The 23566-nt window shown below is 50.6% G+C and overlaps 3 protein-coding genes and 1 long non-coding RNA gene across 11 annotated transcripts in view; 1 reads left to right on the forward strand and 3 right to left on the reverse strand.

The window, feature by feature from the left end:
* Positions 1 to 1026: 1026 nt before the first annotated feature.
* On the reverse strand, positions 1027 to 9573 carry LSS (lanosterol synthase). Of its 3 annotated transcripts, none has more exons than XM_048309619.1 (21): positions 9414 to 9573; positions 9201 to 9339; positions 9015 to 9123; positions 8494 to 8615; positions 8091 to 8187; positions 7202 to 7337; positions 6877 to 6985; positions 6450 to 6568; positions 5936 to 6033; positions 5776 to 5803; positions 5109 to 5165; positions 4844 to 4915; positions 4080 to 4130; positions 3787 to 3936; positions 3353 to 3521; positions 3057 to 3162; positions 2766 to 2831; positions 2259 to 2339; positions 1798 to 1968; positions 1404 to 1482; positions 1027 to 1317 (listed from the first exon to the last, which is right to left on the reverse strand). In XM_048309619.1, the coding sequence occupies exons 2-21, from the start codon at positions 9277 to 9279 to the stop codon at positions 1126 to 1128; spliced, it is 2091 nt and encodes a 696-aa protein (XP_048165576.1). In that variant the 5' UTR covers positions 9280 to 9339; positions 9414 to 9573; the 3' UTR covers positions 1027 to 1125. The 3 variants fall into 3 exon arrangements, with proteins under 3 accessions (XP_048165576.1, XP_048165577.1, XP_048165578.1); XM_048309620.1 differs by having other exon boundaries at positions 3353 to 3449; positions 9414 to 9572; XM_048309621.1 differs by lacking the exons at positions 5776 to 5803; positions 5936 to 6033.
* Positions 9574 to 12930: 3357 nt separating this feature from the next.
* Positions 12931 to 15405, reverse strand: LOC125328335. The gene is made up of 2 exons (XR_007204670.1): positions 15113 to 15405; positions 12931 to 13018 (listed from the first exon to the last, which is right to left on the reverse strand). It is a non-coding gene; the product is annotated as an uncharacterized LOC125328335 (long non-coding RNA).
* On the forward strand, positions 14775 to 17426 carry S100B (S100 calcium binding protein B). Of its 2 annotated transcripts, none has more exons than XM_048308804.1 (3): positions 14775 to 14931; positions 15845 to 15997; positions 16466 to 17426. In XM_048308804.1, exons 2-3 carry the CDS (start codon positions 15860 to 15862, stop codon positions 16604 to 16606), a joined length of 279 nt encoding a protein of 92 aa, XP_048164761.1. In that variant the 5' UTR covers positions 14775 to 14931; positions 15845 to 15859; the 3' UTR covers positions 16607 to 17426. The 2 variants fall into 2 exon arrangements, with proteins under 2 accessions (XP_048164761.1, XP_048164762.1); XM_048308805.1 differs by lacking the exon at positions 14775 to 14931 and adding an exon at positions 15447 to 15538.
* A 3978-nt stretch (positions 17427 to 21404) lies between these two features.
* DIP2A (disco interacting protein 2 homolog A) overlaps positions 21405 to 23566 on the reverse strand; it is an 84052-nt gene continuing 81890 nt past the window's right edge. For all 5 annotated transcript variants that reach the window (XM_048308798.1, XM_048308800.1, XM_048308799.1 and 2 more), the window contains one exon: positions 21405 to 23384. In XM_048308798.1, the coding sequence (XP_048164755.1) occupies positions 23132 to 23384 (253 nt within the window). In that variant the 3' untranslated portion in view covers positions 21405 to 23131. The remainder of the gene's footprint in view (positions 23385 to 23566) is intronic.

Here is a 23566-nt window from a genome sequence, read left to right on the forward strand (position 1 = left end):
GGCAAACAGGGCTGAGTTGAGACAGCCTGAGTTGAATCTTCTTAAGTAAGCTTTTCTACCTTGCTTATCTGCATGAGTGTAACCAGCAGGATGATGGAAGTGATCATTCCCCTTTAGTCAGCTGCTTCCTTGATTATATTTTTCTGGGGCTAAATGCATTAGAGGAGGCACAGGCTCCCAGCATAGCCTGGTGGAGATGGTGCCCATACGTCTGGGGACAGGCAACCCAAGCCACATGACATGAGGCTGCTGTGCCAGCTCCCCTCTGCCTGGGACACACATTAGCAAACAGAAAGGAGAACACAGTGAAGTTCCTCTTGCATCACCCTTAGCAATTTATTATCCCTTTGATTTCCTGCTCTGACAATGACCTGTGAAGGCCCCACGGCACCATGGCCTGAGCTGGGGGAAGGCTGGAGCCCTGGGGCTCAGGCTGTGCCATGATGCCAACCACCTCATGGCTTTCTACTTCAGCTGCCCCTTTTCCAAGGGCTGATGGTGACTTCACCTGCGGAAGCTAGGTGCCACCAGCTGGGGGACAGAACAATAACAAAATTAAGCAAAGTACTCCTTTTTCCCGGACACCTGTGGGAGGACAGGTGTCCTTCCCCTCCCAGCACAGGCTCCAGAGCAGAGAGAGCAATTCAAAGGCCATCACTGGCACCCACAGTACGGAGGTCAGCTCAGCAAGGATTGTGCAGTGCCCCCACCCCCCTGATGGTGGGCACAGGGGAGGCCCCAAATCCCACACTCTTGGTATAGACAGACAGCTTGCAATGATAAAAGGCAGCCTTGCAAGCCAGGATGAGAGTCTGTCCAGATGTGGAATACGACACAGCTTGGCTGCTTTGTCAGATCTTCTAAATGGTCTGAAAAGGCACTTCACTCCCCATCTGGGGATGGAGAATATACCTGGAAAAAACCTTAGAAAGGGAATGTTTAGAAGAGGTTCAACAGCAAGCAGAGGCTCTACAGCGCTGGCGCAGCACCCCTCCCTGTCAGAGGCAGGAGTCCACATGCTAAGTTAGTCAGCACTGAGCCCACACAGCACACACCCCTATGGCCCCATGCAGATGCTGGGATCCAAGACAAGTCCAGGGCCATGGCATCCCCAGCATCCCAGGTTCAAGCAGACAGGGCTCCCTGCTCCTCCTGCCCCGCCCCAGCTGAGGGTCTGGCTCTGGCTGGCAGCTGCCCAGCCAGAGGGCTGTTGGGGTGCAGCCGGCAGAACCGCCCCAGCGTCCAGATGGGGAAGATGTTGCGGTACGCAGTGTAACTGATGGCACATGACTTGTTGAACACTCCAGCAATGTTCTCCTGGGAGACAAGCAGAGAGCAGAATAGTATGAGTGATAGGGGACTGCTGTGTGTTCAGGAACACCTTGGAAAGGCTAAAGATGTACCTGAGGCCAGTCCCCATTGGGCAGCTGCTTATCCATCAACACTTTAATGCCCCTTTCCAGCACACCGATGTCAGGGTACCTGCAAAGCACAAGGGAGATGTGAGCATCTTTATCCAAACCATCTGCAAGCCCCCATCCACATGCCTGGGGAACTCAACCACCTCTAGGCTGCCCCAAGCTTGCCCCAGGCATGCTGAGTGCTTTGGGAAGGGCTCCCCACAACCCCAAGACACTAGATATTATGAATATGGCACCATTTTCCCAGGCTGGAGGCCTGTAGTCACGATCAAAAGCTTTGCTTTGCACTGGGTCACACCAGCCAGGCCCAAGGTCACCCAAGCCAGCTTGCACCTCCTTTTCCCTGAGCACTGCAGCCAGGTGGGGCTGCTCTTACCTGACAGCCATGAGCCCCAGCAGGGCCCAACAGGTGTTGTGGATCTGCGACTCAGCACTCTGCACATACGTGCGCTGCTCACAGGACTCAAAATCCTCTCCCCACCCGCCATCTGCCATCTGCTTGGAGACGAGGAACTGGCAGGCCTGGGCCACCTCTCGGCAGACAGTCCTGCAGGGATAGGGGCCAGAATCAAGACAGGACTGGGGGACATAGAGTGTTTGGATGCCCACAGCTCTCAGCTGCAAAGAGAAGCGGTGCCCATGGCCAGGACTGCCCCGAGAGTTTGAGGGTCAGGCAGCAAGTGCCCTGGCCACACTGCAGGCACAGGATTTGGGAGGAACAGTCCCTGAGGCAGGAGAGTCCATGTGCATCCAGGGCATCCATCCAGCCCCACCATGCAGTCCTACCCTGTCCAAGGAGGTAGGTAGGGGCAGGGAACCCAGACATCCCCTTCTCACCCGTCGTGGTACATGTGCTGCATACTGGCAAACGCCTCCAGACCAAACCAGGTGCCATAGGTGAAACAAACCCCCCAGCTCCTAGGAGGAAGGGGAGAGCAGCACTGTCAGAGGTGCGAGGCCCCAGGGAGAGGCAGGCTGCAACACAGCTGTGTTCACTGAAGAGAAGAGCCAGGCACAGAGCTGCAGCCTGCCTTCCCCTATGGCCCAACCATGCCCAGTCCCAGCAGCACCAGCAGCCCAGCCCCAGCTAACTCAGCTGTCAGCAGAACTGGGACCACAGGAGCTGGAGCCACCCCAGACTTCTCTGGGTCTTGTGCAATGCACAAGGTACCTGTTCTACCTGGGCTGAAAGGGAGAGTAACTGAGAGCAAAGCGCACCAGCTAGAGGAGGATCAGCCCCTACTTTCCCTGCCGCAGATCCTGCCAGCCAGGAATGCTAGCCATTATGATCCCTCTCCCACTGGGGCAGCCAGAAGAAAACTGGGTGCTGGGAACACAGCTTACCCTTCCCAGGACCCATCTACTCGCTGCTTCTTGCGACAGAAATCCAGGCCCTTCTGCAGAGTCTCCCTGGACAGGAAAGAAGGCATCCACTTCAGAAGCAGCTCAAACTCAGTGTCTGCTTCACTGAGGGCTCCATCAGCCCCACTGAGGCTTTGATGGGTCCCATTATTGGAGGGGACAAGAGGCAAGAGCATGCAGACAGGCAGCTACATTGTTCAGGAGGCCATGGCAGGCAGCTTGGGACAGTGAGCCTGTCTTCTCCCCTGCCCAGCTCTCATCTCAGTGTCTCACCTGATCTCCAGAGCTCGGTGCTCAGGGAACTGGCTCTGGAAGTGTCTCAGTGCTTGCATGACAGCTGATGTGCACTCCACATACGTGTAGTCAATCATGATGTCACCTGCCAGCAGGCAAAGGGTATCAGTGCCACAGCCCCTGTGTGGGCAAGCCTCCAGGCCAGCCGCTGCCAGCCTGTTCCTCAGACCCAGGGCACACTGATCCCCCATCAGGCACCCACTGGGCATGGTGAACCCAGGCCACTTTGTCCCTTCACAGTGGGCAGGACAACCAGCCCCCACAGCTTCCCTTACCAAACACCTCGGAGGGGTTCAGCAGCTCCAGTAAGTGGCCTCCTCGCTTGGTTTCATACGTGGCAAAGCCTCCATCCGAGTTCCTCATGCTCAACAGCTGCCCAGACAAGCAGAGAGGGGGGGGGGACAACCTCATGGGCAGTACTACTCCAGTCTGGCCCCAAGCCAGCTGTGAGGACAAAGTTAGACCCCCAGGTCTGTGGGGCTGGCAGAAGACCCAGGTCCCAAACCACCATGACAGGCAGGCCCAATCTGGACCATCACATCACATTAGGTCACATAGGCAGCTCTGAATCACAACAAAGAGTGTTGCCACACCAGGCCTCATACTAGCTCAGACCAAACCAGATTTAATACCAGATCTAACAATTCCTTGGGCCTTGGCTTCTCTTACAGTCCTGCATGTCCCTTGGCCTAATTTTTGTAGCTCTTACCACATTCACAGCATCAAAGAGGCGCTCAGGGGGCACAAGCTTGGCTATGAAGGGGCACTTCTCCTGCAACAGCATAACTGCCTTCAGCCCCTCTGCTGTGCAGTCTGCCACGATCCAGCCGCAGTCCCGTGTGCTGAAGGGGAAGCCACCCTGGAAAAGTATCAGGTGGGCTTAGGGAGCAGGATCACCTTCCCTCATCTACTCTATTTGTGGAAGAGAGCAGGTGCTGCTCCTGATTCCTACTCCTTCTGCCCCAGTCGTGCATCCTTAGAGACCAGTCTCAGCCACCATACCTTGTTCATATGGCGATAATATTTCTGGTAGTCAGGTGGGTTCTCTGGGATCTGCAGGAGGCAAGAAACAAGTGAGGGCAGCCTGGAGGTGCCTGGCTGCAGGACCACGGGCTGAAACCATTGCAGGTGTAGAACCATGTGGGAGTGGACAGCACCTGCCTTCCACTGAGGGAAGTAGACAGGAAAGAGGTCAGCTCTGGAGCAGGGAGAAATCACCTTTTGGCCTGGCTTCAGCAAGTGTTGCTGAAGTCCCCTTTGGAAGCTTGCCTGCCAGGGAACCATCTGCTTTCAGTGCTCCTGCTGGCAGCACCATGAACAAGACCCATGACTGCATCTGCACCAAGCTGCTGGTGACAGTGACCCTCACCTTGAGCCACTGCTGGCCAGGCCAGCAGAAGCTGAGCTCCTACAGTCACTATCCAATGATGCTGAGTTTCCCAGAAGGGTGCCTCAAATGTGTCAGCACCAGACAAGATGAAGGGCAAAACAGCCTAAGCTTTCAGTTTTCCAGCCTCTCTAAGCTCAGATAGCCAACCCAAGCATCCCTGGGCCTCGCCAAGGTCCTCTCCAAGCTTCAAAGATGGTTCCCTGAAAACAGGGAGCAGAAAACAGGAGGCTGGGCCTAGGACTTTGCTAGTCCAGCCCTTCAGAAGATCTCTTCAGAAGATCTCTTCAGAAGGCATCAGATGCATCCAACAGGGTTCTGAGCAACAGCCAAGCCTGCACAGCCAGCGTGTGAGACACCACTGACCAGCTCTGCTTACCTGGGAGAACTGGAGGAACTCATGGGCGTTCTGGAGGCAGGAGGTGAATTCAGGCATGTCCTGGGCTTCTGCCTGGAAACAGAGATGCACAGTGAGCAGTCAGCAAGGGGCCATAGCCAGACATGTTTTCCCAGCTCAGTCAAAGGACGCCAGGTCAGAACTGGCACAGCAGAGCTCCAAGGCACAGCAGGAGCTCTGCTTTTTGGGGACACGTGAGCAGAGACCATTTTCCCAAGGCAGCATGTAGCACTGAAGGGTGCATTACCTCCAAGAAGGCTTGTATGGCAAAAGCAGTATCCCAGAGCTGGGATCCATTTGTGCCCTGGAAGAGAGAAAATAGACAGTGAGAGGCAGGTGCTAGCAGCAGCCTGACTCAGCTGTGGGGTCTATGGGACAGCACATCCCTCCCACATTACCGCCAATAGCTCCCGCTACCCTGTTTTGTGTCACTCTGGATCACGGCTGATGTGCTGGCACAGAGGACAGATGTGGCAGGTCAAGGGACAGCAAGGGGACACAACGTAATACAGCTACATCAGCCTGCTCTGTGCACAGCCAAGGCAGGAGAAGTGGCTAGCATTAAGGAACAGCAGGATACAATGGCTCTGAGAGAAGCAGAGCTCAGACCACATGCAGGATCAGGGGCCTGGCTTTCTCCTGCCCTTCTCCCAGGACTCATGAGGATGGAGGGAATGGAGGCCTAGAGGTGTCCTCTCAGCTCACAGCCACAGGGAGGCAAACTAGCAGAACAGACTGTACTCCCTCCTGGCACAGCTGGGAGAAGTGGCAGTGAGACACAGAAGGCCACCAGGCACCAGAGGTGAGACGCCAGGAGCTCAGGCTCGGGATGAACACGCTATCCCATTACTCCATGGGCTGCCCCAGCACACCAGGGTCCCTTCAGTCACAAGTGAACTCCTATAGCACTTCACCTGCATCTTCATGCCGTCGAGGCCCAGCCTGTGGGAGGAGAGAGCACAGTGCTGCAGCACAGGCACAGTGGGAGCACCAGGAGGCAAGTCAGGAGCTACGGTGTGCCTAATCCACAGGGATCAGAGCCCTGTGCTGTGTCGGGTCACACTCAGCCCTTACCAGAGATAGTCAGGGATCCTGGAAACATGCTCCTGAAAAGCTGGGGAATCCTTCCCTTCCATGAACCAGCGAACCAGCATGTTGATTGTCTTGGAGATCTACCATGAGGAGCATTGTCACTGCTCTGGATAGAGCTTCTTCCAGCCCCAGAGACATATATCCCCCCACTCTAGACAGAGCCATCCAGAGGTTGTCTTGGCCTTGATCCCAATGGCTCCACCTGTGGCATCACTCAGCATAGCTGAGTTAGTGGGGCAGGTGCTTTTACTCCAGATTACTCCAGAGTTTACTCTCAGATCATCTCCCTGGACCTCAAGGAGAGATACTCCTCACCAGGGCCACAGCTGTCCCCATGCCCTCTGCAGCTCCTGTGCCCTGTTAGCCTTAAGCTCTTGAGCATCAGGAGCAGCAGGAGTTGAGCAAGATCTGGTGGTTATTACATGCCACAATTGCACAAGCTGGTCCTTAAAGAACAAAGGGTGAGATATTAAAGGATTAACAGCAAGTGTCCTACCGGCCCAATGCTGATGCACTTGGTGAATCTATCATCAGCTTTGATGTGGTCGTACAGCTCTGTGATGGCTCGCTGCCGCAGCGCAGTGCTGTGGTGGGCTTCATACACATTCATGATGGCTACAGGAGAAGAAAGGGACATGCAGTGAAAAATAAACTCAGATTCACTTGCTGTGGCAGGCTGCACCCCAGCTCACACAACAACCGGTTGAGCAAAGCATCAGCACAGAGCAAAGCTCTGCCCCAGAGTGGCCTGAGGACATGGGCACAAGGCCCTGCTGCTCTCAGGGAGGGAGAACCCCATAGATTACATAATTCCTGTCTCCATCTCAGCTGCAGGGCATACACCAGTAGCTGGCAGTAGACTCTAAAGAGCTTTGAGGGTACAAGGCTGCTTCAGTATTCCCCGCAGCAGCTCCCGCACTCACCATAGGCAGCAGCCAGGAGCCAGCTGTGTGGGGTGTACACGTCACAGGCAGCCACGTTGTTCCTCTGTGCTGGCCAGTCTATGCTGGCGTAGTCTTGCACATACAGCTCCTGACACAAGACAGCAAAGGGCATCAGCCTGGCCAGCCAGGAGCAAGCACCTGGGGCAGTTACTGCTGGGAGCTGGCTCTGCTGTCTGACAGACACCATGCAGGTATGAGAGCTGCCACTTGGCAAGCCAGAGGCTGGCCCACAAGGACACGGCCAGCACAGCAGGTGGTCATGGAGCCACATATCCTTGTCCAGCAGGATCAGCTCCTTCCTTACCTGCCTCAAGCTCCGTATGAGCTCGTCCTCTTCTGCTGACAAACGCTTGGCGTAACAGTAGCTCATGGGAAGGTAAACCTGGCGGCAGTGACACCAGAGCCGTGACGGATGGGCTGGAAACCATGTAGGAAGCAGCCTGATTGCAATAGAGAAAGTGCTGCTCTGAGGAACAAGGAAGGCAAAGGGAAACATGGAGAGATGTTGTGCGCAATGTCCAGAGCGGGGCATGCCCCTGCACTAGGGGATATACACACAGCCTGGCCCTGCTTAGATTCCCCCTCCAACAGGGATACTCCCTCCTGACACCACTCCAGGCCCACCTGATGCAGGGCAGGGAGGACCTCAGGCTCAGAGAAGAGGAAGGGGAGAAGCCAGTTCAGTCACGTGGCACTTTGAAGGCAGAGGCCTGGTCTGACAGTTAATGGCATTTGCTGACAAAGCACCAGCAGCTCTTGGTACTGTGCAGCCCCTGATTTCCTCCAGGGAGAGTGTCATACACTTTCCCTCTCTGGCACCCAGCAGCCCTCTGAGTATTCAGAGAGGTACAAGCAAGGCAGCCTTGCATGTGGTTGTCCCTTCCTGATAGGGTCCAGTTCTGGCTGCTGGAAGATACTGGTGACAGGCAGGGAGCACATGAATGTATTAGGGACCCTGTGGGAAATGCTAACAGGGCTGTGCTCTGGCATCTCCCTTGGATCCAGTGTTCAGTGCTGCCCACCTACTGGCTGGTGGGCTGCTGGCTCCCAGCTCACAAACAGCCTGAGCACCTCCAGTTCCTGGCTGTAGCTAGTGTTATCTCAGCAATCACCAGTGCCTGGGACAGTTCTGGGTCAAGGCTGGTAGCAGGACTGACACTAGCTCCTCTCTCCACAGTGAGGGGGGCACATACCACATCTCTGGGAGAAGTGTGTTCATTCCCTCCCAGCTGTAAACGTTCAAGACAGCCAGCCAAAACTTGCCCCAGGAAGGGATTCCCACAGCACCTCCTGCACAGAACAGTATCAGTTTTCAGGTTAACACAGCCATGCCAGCTCCCAACTTTCTTCCCCATCACAAGACCCACTTCTCCCCATGTTTGGGAGCACACTACTCAGGTTGGGATACATGTCCCGAAACAGGGCAAGCAGGCAATGGTACAAAAATGCAACACAGCTTCCCATCATTAATTGAAAATGCAGTTGCCATGAAGGGCAAGTAAGAACAGTTCTTCCACTACCTGGCAGCCCCCAGTGTTCCCTGAAGCCCTCAGGTCTGGCCAGACCTCTCACCAGTGTACCAGCCCCATGGCTGACCTTTGCTGTGCAGGTTGACACGGGCCCGCACAATGTCAGGGTCATCTGGTCCAATCCCCAGGATCCTCAAGGCTATGTAGTTGAGGGCTGTGCCAAACACTGTTGATTTGTCTTCCACATGTCTGTCAGAAGCATATACAGAAACACCATATCCATTAGTCAGCTCTTGCCATTAGCCAGACACAAGCCACTGCACAGGGCTGTCTCTGTTAGGGTGAAGTGGGATGCCGGGGTTGACTTTGGAAAAGAGGGACCTGACTAATGCAGGAAGAAACATTGCTCTGCACTACCCTGTCACACACAATGCTTTGGGATATAGTGCCCCAGAGGAGATGTGGCCAGACTTGATGCCACAGCCATCCCTGTGAAAAACAGTGCACCTGGAGCGCTGCACAAGTCCAACCACCCAGAGCTATCACAGGTGCTCAGTCTCCATCCCTGAGCCTGGGCAGATCTGACAGCAGCTCCAAGTCCTGGATCTTGGAGGTGCCATCACTCAAAGAAGCATCTTTGCTACTCACAAGCCCCAGCCTCCGTCCAGGAGCTGCACAGAGCGCAGGTAGCGTACCATCTCCTTCCGGAACTCCTCGGGCAGCTGGATTTTGGCCGTGTGGCAGGCGATGAGGAGACCTGGAGGACCAGACAGGCCGGCACTGTGGAGAGCCGAACCCCAGGGCACTCACCCGCGGGCAGGTGCCCAGGCCTACCTGGCAGCAGGAACAGCGGCCCGCCGTAGTCGCCCGCCCAGTGCCCATCCTCGGCCTGCAGCGCTGCGTAGAACCGCATCCCGTTGCGGGCCGCCTCTCGGGCCGAGCCGGCCGCCGGCAGCGTCTGCAGCGCCGCGCCCTGCGGGGAGACAGCGGCACCTCAGCGCGGCGCTCCAGGCAGGGCCCCGCCGCCCCGGCCCGGGCCCCCCGCACCGTGTCCAGCCCGAGGCTGTGCTGCTCCAGCGCCGTCTGCGCTCGCCGCTCTCTGACATCGCCATCGCCCAGGTAGCGCCAGAGCTGCCGCCCGCCTTCGCAGCGCAGCCGCCAGGCCGGCAGCTCCGTGGCCGCCGCCGAGCGCCGAGGGCCGCCACGCCGCCGAACCGCCCTGCCAGACACGGGCACCGTGAACCGCGGCCGCCACCCCGATCCGCCCCGCCGGGACCCCGCTGCTCGCCGCCACCGCCACTCCTGATCCCGATCTCACCGCAGGGATCCACCCAGTGCCCCCCGCCATCGCCGATCCCGACCCCACCGCCGGGACCCACCCGCTGCCCGCCGCCATCGCCGCTCCCGCTGCCAGCGTCGGGGCCGCGCCGGGGCCGCGCCGCCTGGTCCCACATCTCCTCACGGGCGGCAGCCAATGGGGGCGCGGGCGGGGACGAAGCCCGGCCCCCGCCCGGCCCTCGTGCTGTCCCCGTCCCGCCCCATCTCTTCCCGTCCCCGCGTGCCGTGGGACGTCGCTTGGCCGGTTGCCGGGACCTGACTCCTCCGTCCCACGTCTGCCCCCGGCACAGAGACCGCGCTCGCTTCACCAGGAGTGCCATCCCCCCACAGACCGCGACAGCCGTCCCGTCTCTTTGGGTGACAGCGCCAGCCCCTAGAGCGACAGTGCACCCCCAAAGTCCGGGCGTGTGGTTTCCATCTTAATGGAAATAATTAAATAACGCCGGCCCAGCCTGGGTGCCCAGCTCATGTCCTCGTGGGCCACGAGGGACGGAGGACACGTGTCTGGGTGCAGTGCCAGCCATGGGGACAGTGCACCCTGATCCACGGGTGCACACACTCCCGCTGCCCCCGTGCTTCCCCGCTGCTGGCACCACCCTTGATCACCGTCCTCAGCTCTGCTTTCCCGGGGTGTCGGGCACTCGCTAAACACGGGGGCCCTGGCAGAGTGAGGACGGGTGTGGCCGGCGGGGGTGACAACCATAAAACACTGTGTTTTTGTCAGGTATCCTCACTATGAGCCCTGCCTTGGTCCCCCCAGCCCGGGAGGGGGGTGTCACCTTCATGCGGGTGGTACCGTGGGACAGCAGTCCACGAGGAGGTGGCAGAGCTCCTCCTGTCCTGTCCCAGTGATATGTCCCCATCTCTCTCCTAACACCCCCAAATGTAGCATCACTGCCTTCCCAGGCCAGTGAGCAAGTGGGTTTCAGCCCTTCCAATCCCCTCAGCTCAAGAGGGCTCCCCACAAGGAGGCACACAGGGATTGTAAATCCCAGGGATGCTGTACTTGCTGCTGCTATGCTGTTGGAAGGGCTGGGTGGAAATTTAATGTGTACTTGTTTAAATGGAGTGATAAAATTTCTTTCAGCCTTTCAGAGTGACCTGGCTTCCCTCCTACCACAAGAGGTGACACCAGACCAAGCTAAGCAGGCAGAAAAGCCCATCCATGCCTTTGCACTGCCCAGGGACAAAAGAGCTACTCCCAAACGTGACACCCATCAGCACCCCAGGACAGAAAAATACCTGTCTATTAATACTTATAGTTATATAATCATTAATACTTATTGTATATAATGCACACTACAAGTTGAATTTAAAATACTCCTCTTCTAGCAAATAGCTCTTCACTCATGTCCAGAATAATGTCAGAGATTATTTGGAGAGAATACAGTAATTTTATTTGGGAATTAAAGAATTAATTTGGTATTTATTTTATAAACAAGGCTTAGGTCATGCACCGGTTCAGTCCTGGCTGTGTTCAGTAAGAGCAAAATGGTTTTTTGGATGATGCTGGACTTCTCCTGGAGGGAGCATGGGTGGGGATGATGTCTTTGACTTGTGTCTCATCACACTGGGACTCAGGAGGGAGAGCTGTGCTACTTCTCTTGCACAGTTTATGTGAGCAGAGGGAACTCTAGAAGTTCACTGACATGGGTGTTTTATCTGGGGCTTAGTAGTCCGTTTACTTTTGTTTTAAGAAAAAAAATTGTCATAATGAATCTGCCTGAAATGAAGTTCATGCAAGTATCTCCACTTCTCCGTGGATGCCAAAATCTTAGGATAATTTATGGTAATATTTGGCTAAGAGGAGTGATGGAGGATGAACAACTTGGTTTTACTTTTCTGTCTCTGTACAACCCACCTGCCCTAGAAATTTTTAATAATTGCCAAATTCCCGTTACTTAGGCATTATTTTCATACAAATTTTGCTGTGTCTGAACCTCAGCTGGATTCAGCCAGGCACTTGCTCACCTCTGGCTGCTGTGCTTGTAGGTGCCAGGGAACCTGCTCCTGTGGGAGCTTTGGGGTTCATTCTGGACCGGGCGTAGACGAGAGATCTCTGAAGTCAGATCTTGGAACATGCGGTTTATTGCAAAGGGTGTGGGTATAGGGGCACTGCTTAGAGCTGCCAGCTGCAGCTCTGAGCAGGCCCAAGAGAGCAAGAGAGTAAGCGGGTAAGTAAAGAGAGAGAGAGAGCGAGAGGAATGAGAGTGAAGAAGAAGTGATGAAGTCCTGGTTACAATACAATAAATCATCTTCTGTACTGAATATTCTAATTGTCACTAACCAATCTAATACAAGATACAAATCCTATAGCATTTACATACAGCCTATAAGAGTTCTTATATTACCACAGAGTGTTACATCTTAACTTCTAAAAACTACTCTTTGGACCCCTTCTGCTGAGCTAGTAGGGTCTGCTCTGACCCTTGGACCTGCCTGCAAGCAAAGGGTATTGTTCAATCAAGAGGGGATTACCTTCAGTTGGCCATACCATTGTTTTCCAGTTGTTCAGTAACTAAGACTTGGTATTTCAAAAGTGGCTTTCATTTCGATGTCGCCTGTAGTTTTCATATTCCCAAAATCTTTTGTCAGGCAATCATATTTATAAGGCTTTCCTGTTTCATCTTCCCCAACATGCTCCCTGCAAAGCTGCTCTGTGTGCTGGGACTGTGAGTGCAGCCCTGCAGAGGCAGAGGCAGTTTCTTTACCCTCCCACACAAATTCCTCTGCTTTCATTACTTTTTTCTCCTGGTTCAATGACTGCTGGCCTTTGTCTTGTGGTCTGGCAGAGCCTGGTGCCACACACACCAGAGAGACAAAGGAATAGGCTGGTTTTTCTCCCCGAGCCTGGTATGAAGAGCCCACATTGTGAGGGAGACAGGCAGAGGGTTGAAGTGTTTTGCTCAGCCTTGGGCACTGTAAAACCCCCTTGCTTCTTTAAACATATCAGCCCAAAGCTCTGGCAAGGAAGCTCTGACCCTGAGGAAAGGAGCCCCAAGGTTGCACTCTCCTGTTCGAAGATCAGAATGTGAGTTTTAAAATGACAGAAGCAGCCTTTTGGGCAGCACTGAAAGCACAGCCATGTCACAGCCCTACACCCATATCCAGACCTCCTGGACAGTCATAGGCTGGGTTAGGGATGATCCAGGCCAAGAGAGCAGTCTTTGAGAGGATATGAGCCTGGACAAGGATCAGGAAAGTTGCTTGGAGTTGCTCATTAGCAGAGGTAGGAGAGGGTCAAGGTTTCTGGTGTTCACACCTGATCCTGATGCTTCTTCCCATCCTATCAGCACATCATTCCAGATCATCACCTGTAAAATACAGAAGTCAGAATGATTTGGGGTGAAATGGGCAGCAAGAATCATCAGGAAAGAGAATTTCAAGACTGTTCAAGTTTTGATCTGTCAAATGCTAATTTTTCTGTCCCATTTTAAGGAAAGGTCAGTTTCCCGAACAACATCAGAAAATGGTTTAAGGAGATGAGCTAGGACCTTGTCTCTGATTAGAAAAGGTTTGCTTTAATGCATTTCTTGGCTAAGGACTGAGCTAGACATCTACCAGATCAAATTGCTATCAACAGAAAAATTCTGTCTCTTTACTGCTGACAGAGAACCCTATTTATATCCAGCTCTGATAGGAATGCAAATACTCTTGGAAAAAATCAAATAGTGCAAAATTGCTGACAAACTACCTCCACACTAGAAACACCACTACCTAAAAGCATCCCTGCTAGTCTCACCAGGGCACAGATAACTGGTGTAGTTTGCAATGCCCTAAATGCAAGAATTTCAGTGGTCAGGTAAATACTTAGAGTCGACATACTCAACCTTAATGCTGGGGAAATTATTCTTCCCCAAACCAGTGCTTGAGCCTATTACAAAAGCTTTCATGAGCTGATGTAAGGAAATGATCAATGTAGATGGGTTTCTTTGACACCATGTATGTGAAAAAGTTTTTTAAGTAACATGGTCAGTGTTGTATCAGTAGATTTGGGGAACACAGAAACTGCCAGGGAATATGTCTGTCCAGCAACAGGGTTTAGATACAAGTGCATTTAATGCCAGTTCATAGTGGCTGCTGGGGCTGGCATGGGACTTGTGAACAAGTTTTGTATCAAGATCCCATTTAAAAGTAAATAAAGAATTTAATTTTGAGGTAACTTTTCAAAGTTTCTAAAAATAAAGTATTTTTTTGTAGTGTGAATCGTATACAAACAATAACTCATCTTTTTCTGAGTTTTGCATGTTGATTTATACTTCCCTTGTCAGAATTGGTTCAAGATATTTGCAGTTTCACTTGTCTTTGGTGTTAGGTGGATATTTCTTGAACATTTCAACATTTCTTGAACAATACACACAGAAAAGTATAAGGCTTATGCTCACACTGACTGCAAAACGTATTCTCATTGATGCTTTCACTCACTCACTCCCATGGTTTAAATGGTTTTGCACAAGCAGCAGTGGTTTCAGTTTGATAAACCATTTTGTTGGTGGTATGTTTGGTGAAGCTGAGTGAATTGAAATAACCTTATGTTCCCTGTCTGGTCTGACTCTACAATCTTAAAACAGTAGAAAGGTGAAAAGGTGTATTCAATATCAATAGTATGCTCCCAATGATCTGGGGTAAACATAGTGAAAAGATCAGGCACACAAGGAATTGCTATTTTTGCATACTCACTGTTCAGAGCAGAACAGCAGCTTTAAAGAAAGCACGTCTTTGAATTGCAAGCTTGATTCACAGAACATTCTATGCATTGAAGGACCCATCTAATGAACAGTGAGTAGGCATTCTATCTTTGAAAAATATGAACAAATAAATGGCACCATAATAGATTTATTTGTAATGTGTAACAGCTGGCTCTAGGGATAATCTTCAAGTGCTTGTTTACAAAAAAAAAAAAAAATCAGTTTACTGCAATACATTTTGAAACGGGCTATATCACTACGTATGTGTCACCTATAAAAACCGCTTGACTGCAACTGTGTCCCCTTACCATCTTCAGAAAACAAGTAAAGTAGGCGGTGTTTTCCTCTCACAAGGGCGCTCCCACGTGGCGGCGGGTCTAGTCCCCGCGAACAGCGCTGCGGTGCAGGCACAGCGCCCAGCTCGGACACCCCGCCCCAGCTACCGCTGCCTCCCCGGCGCAGGCATAAGAAGCCGGCGAGTCCCCGGGGTGCCTGGCCACGCCGCATCGTTGTGCCACAGCCCCGCCGGCAGCAGGGAGGTGAGAGGGGCCGGGGGATGCCGGGCGGGCTGTCCCCGCCTTGGGGGGGACACTATCAGGGTAGTATCGCCGCTCCACATCACCTCTGCGGAGCCCGAGGAGAGCTGGAGCACTCCTCAGCCTTGCGGACGGGAAGCAGGCAGGGCAGGAGCATGCAAAGGGCTCTTAGGATATTTCCTACCTTGTCTGGGAACAGTCTTTCATTTCGGACACTGACGGCTGAGTGGGGGAGGACATCAGCTGTGGGATCAGATTCAGCTGGTGGTGGAGAAACAGGAGCCAGGTCGCAGGGCAGGAGATATTTACCTGTGGGATATGAACGAACCGAGTGCCAGGCAATAAGCCTTTTTTATTTTCCCAGGTTTTGGAAAGGTGGGTTGGCAGCTCTCCCTATTTGATCAGAGACTCTTTGGTTTGTCCATTTGTGAAGTCTGCAGGGAACGCTGCAATCTGAATTATTATCATTCCCAAGGGGGTCTCCAGATCAAGTGCGGGAGAGGAAGGTTCGAGAGGTGTTGATTTTGACCTGCTGGCACTCATCGAAACTGGTTCCTACCCGGTTCCCCTGACTGCTGGGCTGGAGACAGGTCTGCAGGCAAAGGCATAGGTGAGGGGACCTGTGACAGCAGGGACAGCTAAACCTTTCTGAAGCTCCGGAGCTGCCCCCATGCCTGCCCCTCTCCTCGTCTTGTGGCCCTACTGTCTTCGAGAGCCCCTGGCAGCAGAGTAATGGTCTCTCGGGACGTTCCCCTTGAAGCCAGAGCTGCTGCCAGAGCTTCCCAGCAGAACGCCTTGAGCGCGGGTCCGACCTTGCCCATGGATGGGCGGTGCCCCGGGGTGGCCGTGCTTCCAAAGCAATAAGAATTGCTGGAGCTTGCCCAGGCTGGCGTTCCCACGTTCCCTCTGACCTCAGGGCCACGCCACAACCATGTCTGAGCTGGAGAAGGCGATGATCGTCATCATCGATGTCTTCCACCAGTACTCCGGGAAGGAGGGAGACAAGCACAAGCTGAAGAAATCGGAACTGAAGGAGCTCATCAACAACGAGCTGACCCACTTCCTCGGTGTAAGTACTGCCCTCCGCGCAGCTTGGTTGGGCTCGGGGGGCATCGAGCAGACACTGCACTCCATTAATTCTGTCTCCCACGGGAAGCCAGTGCAGGCGAAGGGGTTTATTTACATAGCAGAGCATTAAATCCTTTGCTCCAGCTCTACAGAGCAGCAGGATGAGGGCAACAGCCTGTATGGCAGACTGGGGTGTGGGTTGGATACTAGGGAAATTACCTTCCCTGGCACAGGGGGACAGCCTTGCTTCAAGGGGCTCAAGATGTCCCTCCCCAGCAGCACAGCTGCGGCTGCGATTCCCAGGGGCACAGGACAGTGCCCCACCACAGACTGGGAACAGCCACAAGATATTTGGGATATATCTGAACAGAGTTTCAGCCGTGAGAACATTTGAGAAATGGGGACATGTTACTGTCTGGGCCTTGCTGTGGTCCTCCCCAGCTTTGGCTGCCTGTTTCTATCCCTTCAGGAAATCAAAGACCAGGAGACTGTGGACAAAGTCATGGAGGCACTGGACTGCGACGGGGATGCAGAGTGCGACTTCCAGGAGTTTGTGGCCTTCATTGCAATGGTCACTGCTGCTTGCCATGAGTTCTTTGAGCATGAGTGAACTGGTGGGAAGCAGGTGAGCCCCTTCTGCTCATGCTGGAGAGACGAAAGGCAGCATTGCTCCTCCAGGAAAAGGAATGGGTGTGATTACAGACACCTTAGAGTTCAGCTTGTGCTAGACTTAAGCAGCTTATTAAAAGTGCTGTGGCTTTGTGAACAAGAAACACCTGTGTGGCTCAGGAAGGGCTATCGGCTAGTGCCCACTGGGCTGGATGCAGTGAGCGAGTGCCTTGCCTCAAGCTTCTTCCCTGCTGTTTTAAGTCAGGAATGTGCATGGGGCTAGAAGGAGAGGGATGCTGTTATCCAAGCTTGCGTGCAAAGGAAAAAGGGAAATTAAGGAGGAGGTGATGCAGAGGGGCTTGTTATGGAAACTTGCTGCTGAGTCCACTGGCTTGAATGGGAAGACTCCCAGTGATTCCTGTGGGCTCTATGCATGACATCAACGCAGGAAACCCAGCTCCTGTCCTCTCACAGGTGCTCAGTAGAGCCCACCCATTTCTTGGGACATTGAGACACCCTTGGCTTGCAAGGCAAAGTATAACAATCTAAAAGCATAACCATCTAAAAGCATAACCATCTGACAGCTCAGTCTTTTCTCTTGTTGATCAATCCTGCTTTTAGCAGCCTGCAGAACTGGAAGCAACAGTGTATGAGGCTCCTACGCTAGGGTCAGCTCCTGGGCCTGGGATATGCCTTGACAAGGTGTCCAGGCTCAGTCAGAAGGGATGGGGGATTGGCCTAGTGTCACCACAGACCAAGCACAGCCTCCTGAGTGTGTGAAAATAACAAGAATAAAATGTTGGTTTGGCCTCTGTGAAAAATGTGTCCTTTTGTGCCAGGCTGCTCTGCACTGAGAGAGGAAGGCTGGGGGATCCAGCCTGAAGCACTGCTACAGCTCATGCCCCTGGGTTTCTTGTTGGGCATCGACCCCTCATCTCCTCCCTGGTGTCACTGTGACTGGCCAGACATCCCACAATTGTCACCAGTGCCGTGTTCCACCTGGCCGCCCAGACTGCCAGGTGTACCTGCCAGGACAAAGGAACTGGTGAGAAGGCCCCTCTGCAGGATGTGACTGCTGCTACCAGGGTCATCCAGGGGCTTCCAGTGGTGAGCCCTTGCAAAGCCTCAACCCAGGACAACCTCCCCAAAGCCTGTGCTTTTGCCTTTTCAGTCTGCACCTGCCATCCATCTCAGCAATATCTGTGAGTTGGACCTTCCTGGCCTGCAGCATCAATAGTGACACATTCACAGCAAAGATGCTCTCAGATGGCACTGGATTCACCTTGTTCCACATTTTATAATGATTTCACGCACAAAATGACATCTTTGGACAGGGACCATCTTGCTATTCTCACCAGCCTCCCCCAAGCTGTGCAGAGGGACACTCAGGCAGAGCCAGACATACAAGGGACAGCATCTTGTCCTAACACCTAACACAAAAAGCCATTTTGCCATCGCAGGGTAGTGCTCACTCGATGAGAAGCTGTTTAGCATCCGAGTTACTTCCACCACATTTTTAACATCCTCCTCCGGTCTCAGTTCAGCTGCTTTCAACACTGGTACAGACCTGAGGCCATGTGTGAGAACAGTGGGTGGGGACACTGTCTGTCTCTATGTCCCCAAGGTGAGGCAGGGTAGACAGGACTCTCTAGACTGTCTCTCAAGCCTGAACCTGAGTTCAGCAGAGGGGTCTGATGTTCCAGTACAAGGGTCTGCCCACGAGCCACATTTGTGAGTCATGTTTTTGACTCTATGAAGAGGATTCAAATGAACTTCCCACCAGGAAGGACACCAACAGTTTCCTACTTATCAACAGCAGTAAAGCTGAAACAAAGAGAAGTACAGCAGCAGGAAGGGCCTGATTTTTAAAAGATGCAGATTCACTTCTGAAGCTAGAGAAGTGTCAGAGGGGCAGATTTTGTACATCCATGCTGTATTGTACTTCTGCTGAATCACGTTTTCAGAATTTAAAATGCTGCAATTACTTTCTGCTCTGAGAGATTAGAATCTGCACTTTTATTCTCTCCCCAGATAATTTTAGGAGATGTGCATCTGTGAAAGGGAACCCTCTCCCTGGATCAGACAAAAAATTACCAGCACTGTAAGAGCACTTACAGACACCCCTCCCCTCCCAAATATTCTTCCACATCTTACCAGGAGTGCTGGTTGTTGCTCATCTAAAAAAACATATACTTCATCTTAACTGTTGATGGAAGTGGATCCAGGCTGAATCATTCAAAAGCAGCGCTCACATGCTGATAGCAAGAAAAAAAAAAATCTTAAAAAGAAAACCATGTTTTTCTTCCCACAAATTAGGTGTGGACTTTTACAGACCCCAGAAAAGGAACAGAACCAACCACAGCACTGTCATTCACATTTGGCAGAGAAAAGTGGCAGAAATAAATAATGATTTTGCAGTTACCTTTGCTAGACAAGTTTTAAGGAATGCTAGAAAAATAGCACTTTTATGTTTAAGTGAAAACAGGGTTAAATAAACCAAAGTGACTGGAAAAAAAAAGCAGTGGTGTATATTATTTTAATAACATATATTGAAATACAAAAAAATAGAACTCTGCTTATATGGCACTGGCATAACCAAACCACACCATAAAATCTGGTGTGCCCAGTTCCTCCTAAACAAAACAAAAATGACACAAAATCCAAACACAAACACAAAATCTGAAGACTGTAGCAAAAACCCACATTAGAATTGGTCATGACAAGGAATTCTGGCTTGCAAGTATCTCATTTGAAATATCTGACCACAGAAATATTTATATCCTTATACCTTTGCTACAAGCTGGGATTCAGTGTCATGCTCATTCAATTTAAGATGAATTACAGATTTTTGAATCCTGTCCTCATTAGTTTGAGAAAGATGAGTTAAGTTGCTTTGGCATTGAAATCTGGTGTGCTTTAAACACATCACACAGCACTTTCTGGATGCGAGGCACAATGCCTGGCTGGAATTAAAAGTGAGAAAAACAGCAAAGGCTCCAAGATGCCGTTGTCTCATTATGTACAGTGCTTTTAAACACAAATCACATTTTGCAGGATCAATTTGTGTTTGTTTCCTAAATCTGCTGTTGGTACAAATGGTTTCCATAGGTGCCTCACCTCTCTTGCCTTTTCAAACAAAATATTTACCTTCTTTTAAGAGACTACAACTTAATTTACTTCCATAAACAAGGAAGTAATTAAAAGCAGGTGCTTTGGTCAGAAACCCTTGAAAGTCATTAAAAAACCTCCCAGAGCTCCTTTCCAAGATGGAATGCTATGTAACCACAGAGTGTTGTGCACACTGTGGGCTGATCGTGGGCCCAGCAGTCTGACCCATCTGCTCCACCCCAAAGAAGTTTTTGCATTGAACTTTGTGTCAGAGAAAGGAAACCACCTGGAAACACACTCTGGAGTAATGCTGGTGCAGCACATCATTTTGTCTGGACAAAAGTTAAACCAGACACCCTACCTCCCACGAGCCACATTGCAAGAGGGACAGGAAAAATTGTTTTATGGACTTTTTACAGCCTTTCCAAACTGCTGCAGCTGTTGGAAACGATGTAACTTTAAAAAATTTTAATTAATGGTTTTATTAAATTTTAATTAAACAAAACCAGTATATTAATTATAAGCAGTGCGTTAATCTTGCATCACTTTTACCCAGCATTTAGCAAAGTTGTCTTAAGTTACTTTTATGGGAATACAGCTTGGGAAAATTACTGAGACATAAAGTTTTGATAAACTAACTCTGATATGCTTCAGTGAACAAAGCCTGGGAGAGAAAGATGCATTGTTGAAGCTGGACATCTGGAATGCAGAATTTATGGACTACAAGGACATTTTGCAGAAACCAGAAGAGACTAACAAAGACCATGTCTGTGTGTTGAAAAGTCCCTACTGGAGGAAACAGATACTAAAACCCCTAAAAATATGGACTAATCAGCATGAACAGCGAGGAATCAATAACCAATAGAGGACAGTATACTAATAAATGAAAGAGAATTACACAATTTAAAACCAATGAACATTAATTCGTTTGCTAAAATGTAGGAATAGGTGAAAAAGTTTTGTATCAGTGTCTGGGTAGAGGCTAGAATTTTGTCAGCCACTTACAAACCCTGGCCAGGAATAAAGTACTGCCTCACTCTCCAGCACTACAAAGACACTGTTAGAGGGTTTTCTTTATCCTGACGGTTCCAGAGGATTTCGGCAGCACAGCGGCTGCTGTGAGTTAGTTGGATGAGGTTGCTGGAGGGCATCAACCTGGTCCTGCTGTTTCTGCTCGTGCTTTTCCTTTTCAGCTAGTGCTTTCTCCCTAGCAGTCATCAGCCTAGACCTGGCATCAGGCCTCTTTCTGTCCGGCTGGTGCCTCCTGCAATGTTTTCCAAGGGTATAAACTTGGGTGGATGTCCCGCTGCAAACCAAGCAGGGGAATGGCCAGTCTGTGGCTGGAGCTGGAGCTTAGAGGCCCTGGAAAGGCTCGGCCACGCACAGAGCAGCTGCTTAGTGGCACCATGGCAGTGACATCATACCAGCCATGCCCCGCCAGCCCCATGGCAGTGATGTCACACATGACATAGTGATGTCAGCATTGCAGCATGGCAGAGGTTCAAAACATAGGAAATTCAGGACCATCCAGGCTTTACAACTGCTTTACCTGCAAAGCAATTGTAGCAAAGCTTTGCAGAAAAAGCTCTTAAGGCATTAAACCATCTGAAATATGCGTGGGAACTGTGCTAAGCCAAGGTTTTGACCTAACAGCCTAAGTTTCAGCATTCATCAAGTCAGATTGGCAAGAGTTGTTTTGAAATGTTTAATAAGCTTTTTGTTTTACTTTACAAGGCAACTTGTCTCACTTTCAGCAGTATCTCAATACAAAAGTCTTACAATGCTTTATTTGCTAAAAAACTACAACATGGAACTGGAGGTTAGGGAGTTCTCTCCTTTTGCCAGCTGTTCTGGCAGGAGGGGTGTTCCACAGCCCGCTGCTGGAGGCTGCTGCACTCAAACACTAAGTTACACAAGTTCTGTACATAATTACAGTCAGAATATGCAGCTGTATTATACACCACAGGTAAACACCATCATGGCCCATAACTATTATAGAGGAGAGCTTTTTCTTGAAGATTTCAGAGTTTATTTGACCATGGATAAATCTGATATATCAGGGGACTGACATCCATCTTTCTTAGGCACTGATCTAGGCAGAACTGCCTCGCAGAAAAAACTGCCTCTTTTTCAAACTTGTGCATTATTAAAAAAATTTTACGTAGCTCTCAAAGTCTTTAACAAATCTATAAAAATAATTATTTGCTTACCTTCAAACACAGAATATTTGAATAACTTCTTATTCTCTTTCTGCATTAGGTTCACTGCAGTATTAGATCAGGCAGAAACTTCAAAACCTTAATTAGTCCAACTGTGACTCAACCAACTGGATATTTTAGCCTGAACAAAAGAGCTTAAATACAACTCCAAAGAAAACAAAGGAAGTTTGTACCACAGCAGCTCAAGCTAACTAACACTGAATAGATTTTCCATGATGGGGGGAAAAGTTACTATTTTAGGTTTTAGCACAGAATATTCAGGGAAAACATATTGTAGGCCCATGCTTTGTAAACATTTGTAAAAATCATTCAGACACTAGTGGTTTTGGAACGGATTTTCAAATCCTTGGCATTATGCAGGGCAGGAATTAACAGCTAACACTATGAAAACAAGCAACTTTACCATGGCGTTAGAAGAGCAAGAGCACTGAAGGCTCCTGCATCAAGTACTTAAAACTGGGTATTACTTTGTATTTTATTATAAAGTTTATAATACCATTACAGAGTCCAGCATGGCACCGTAAGTAACCTTGTTACAGTATTTGTTTTTGCTTGGTACAAAAAAGCTTAACAGCAGCATAACTGTTACATTGAATCCGGGATTGGAACAGGTTGGCTTCTTCTGAATAGGGATGAGTCAGCGATTTAAAATAAAAAGACTGCATTTTTAAATCTCAGAGATGTGCAAAATTCCTTTCAGGAGAGAATGTGGTAGAGGTGTGTGCAATGTTGAAGGCTATGTCCCAACCCTGATACTGCCAATATATTGCAGTCATGTGGAGGGTGAACTCTGGATCGTTACTCACGACTTTGGGTGCAGTTTCCAGGAGTCCTCCTCACAGCTGGTGTTCTCTCCTCATCCCATTCTATGTCCTTTTATGCAGTGCATCAAGTACTGACATTCATAATTATTCTCGTCCCCTTGCCCCCCCCCCCAAATAAAATTGGTCCATGATAGTTCTAATAAGCTTCCTTCAGGAATTCCAGTAAACTCTCTATCCTAAGACAGCTGTGACTGTTACAGTGGGTTTATGAAAGCAAATGCAGTCCGGGAGATGAAGGTCCCTATGTAAAGAGAAGTATCTCCATTTTCCTAAGGTCTTCAACAGCTTTTAAAAACACAGAGCATGGATTCCGATGTTATTATGAGGAAAGTCCCTTGGATTTTGGTGCTTTAGCCTTGATGTGATTTGCTGTTTTCACATGTTGTAAGCAACATAAATAGGATCCAACTGATCAGCTAAAAATCCATCTCTCAAGTGCATTCGTTGTTTCTCGCCACGGGAGTTGATGGGTATGACCCCGGGATCCACGATGACCACGACACCAACGATGAGATAATGCTCCTCCAGCACCACGTTGGTCACCAGTGCAACCAGATCCAGCGCTTCCTGCTCTGAGCCTTCCAGCTCCACCACCACCACCAGCAGGTTTGTCCATGTAAACACAGCACTGTTGGCATGACACACATGTTAATGGGGAGGAAAAAATACCTAGACAAGTTATTAAAAAAGGTTATTAAAAGAAAGACAAGACCTCCCAAAGCTTACAAGTAAACCTGAATGCTCTGAGGCTGGAGAGGACCTACAGCCAATGATATACATAACTCATTGGGCCCAAACGGGAATAACACG

Source organism: Corvus hawaiiensis, chromosome 7, assembly GCF_020740725.1.
Source record: "Corvus hawaiiensis isolate bCorHaw1 chromosome 7, bCorHaw1.pri.cur, whole genome shotgun sequence".
Taxonomy (NCBI): Eukaryota; Metazoa; Chordata; class Aves; order Passeriformes; family Corvidae; genus Corvus; species Corvus hawaiiensis.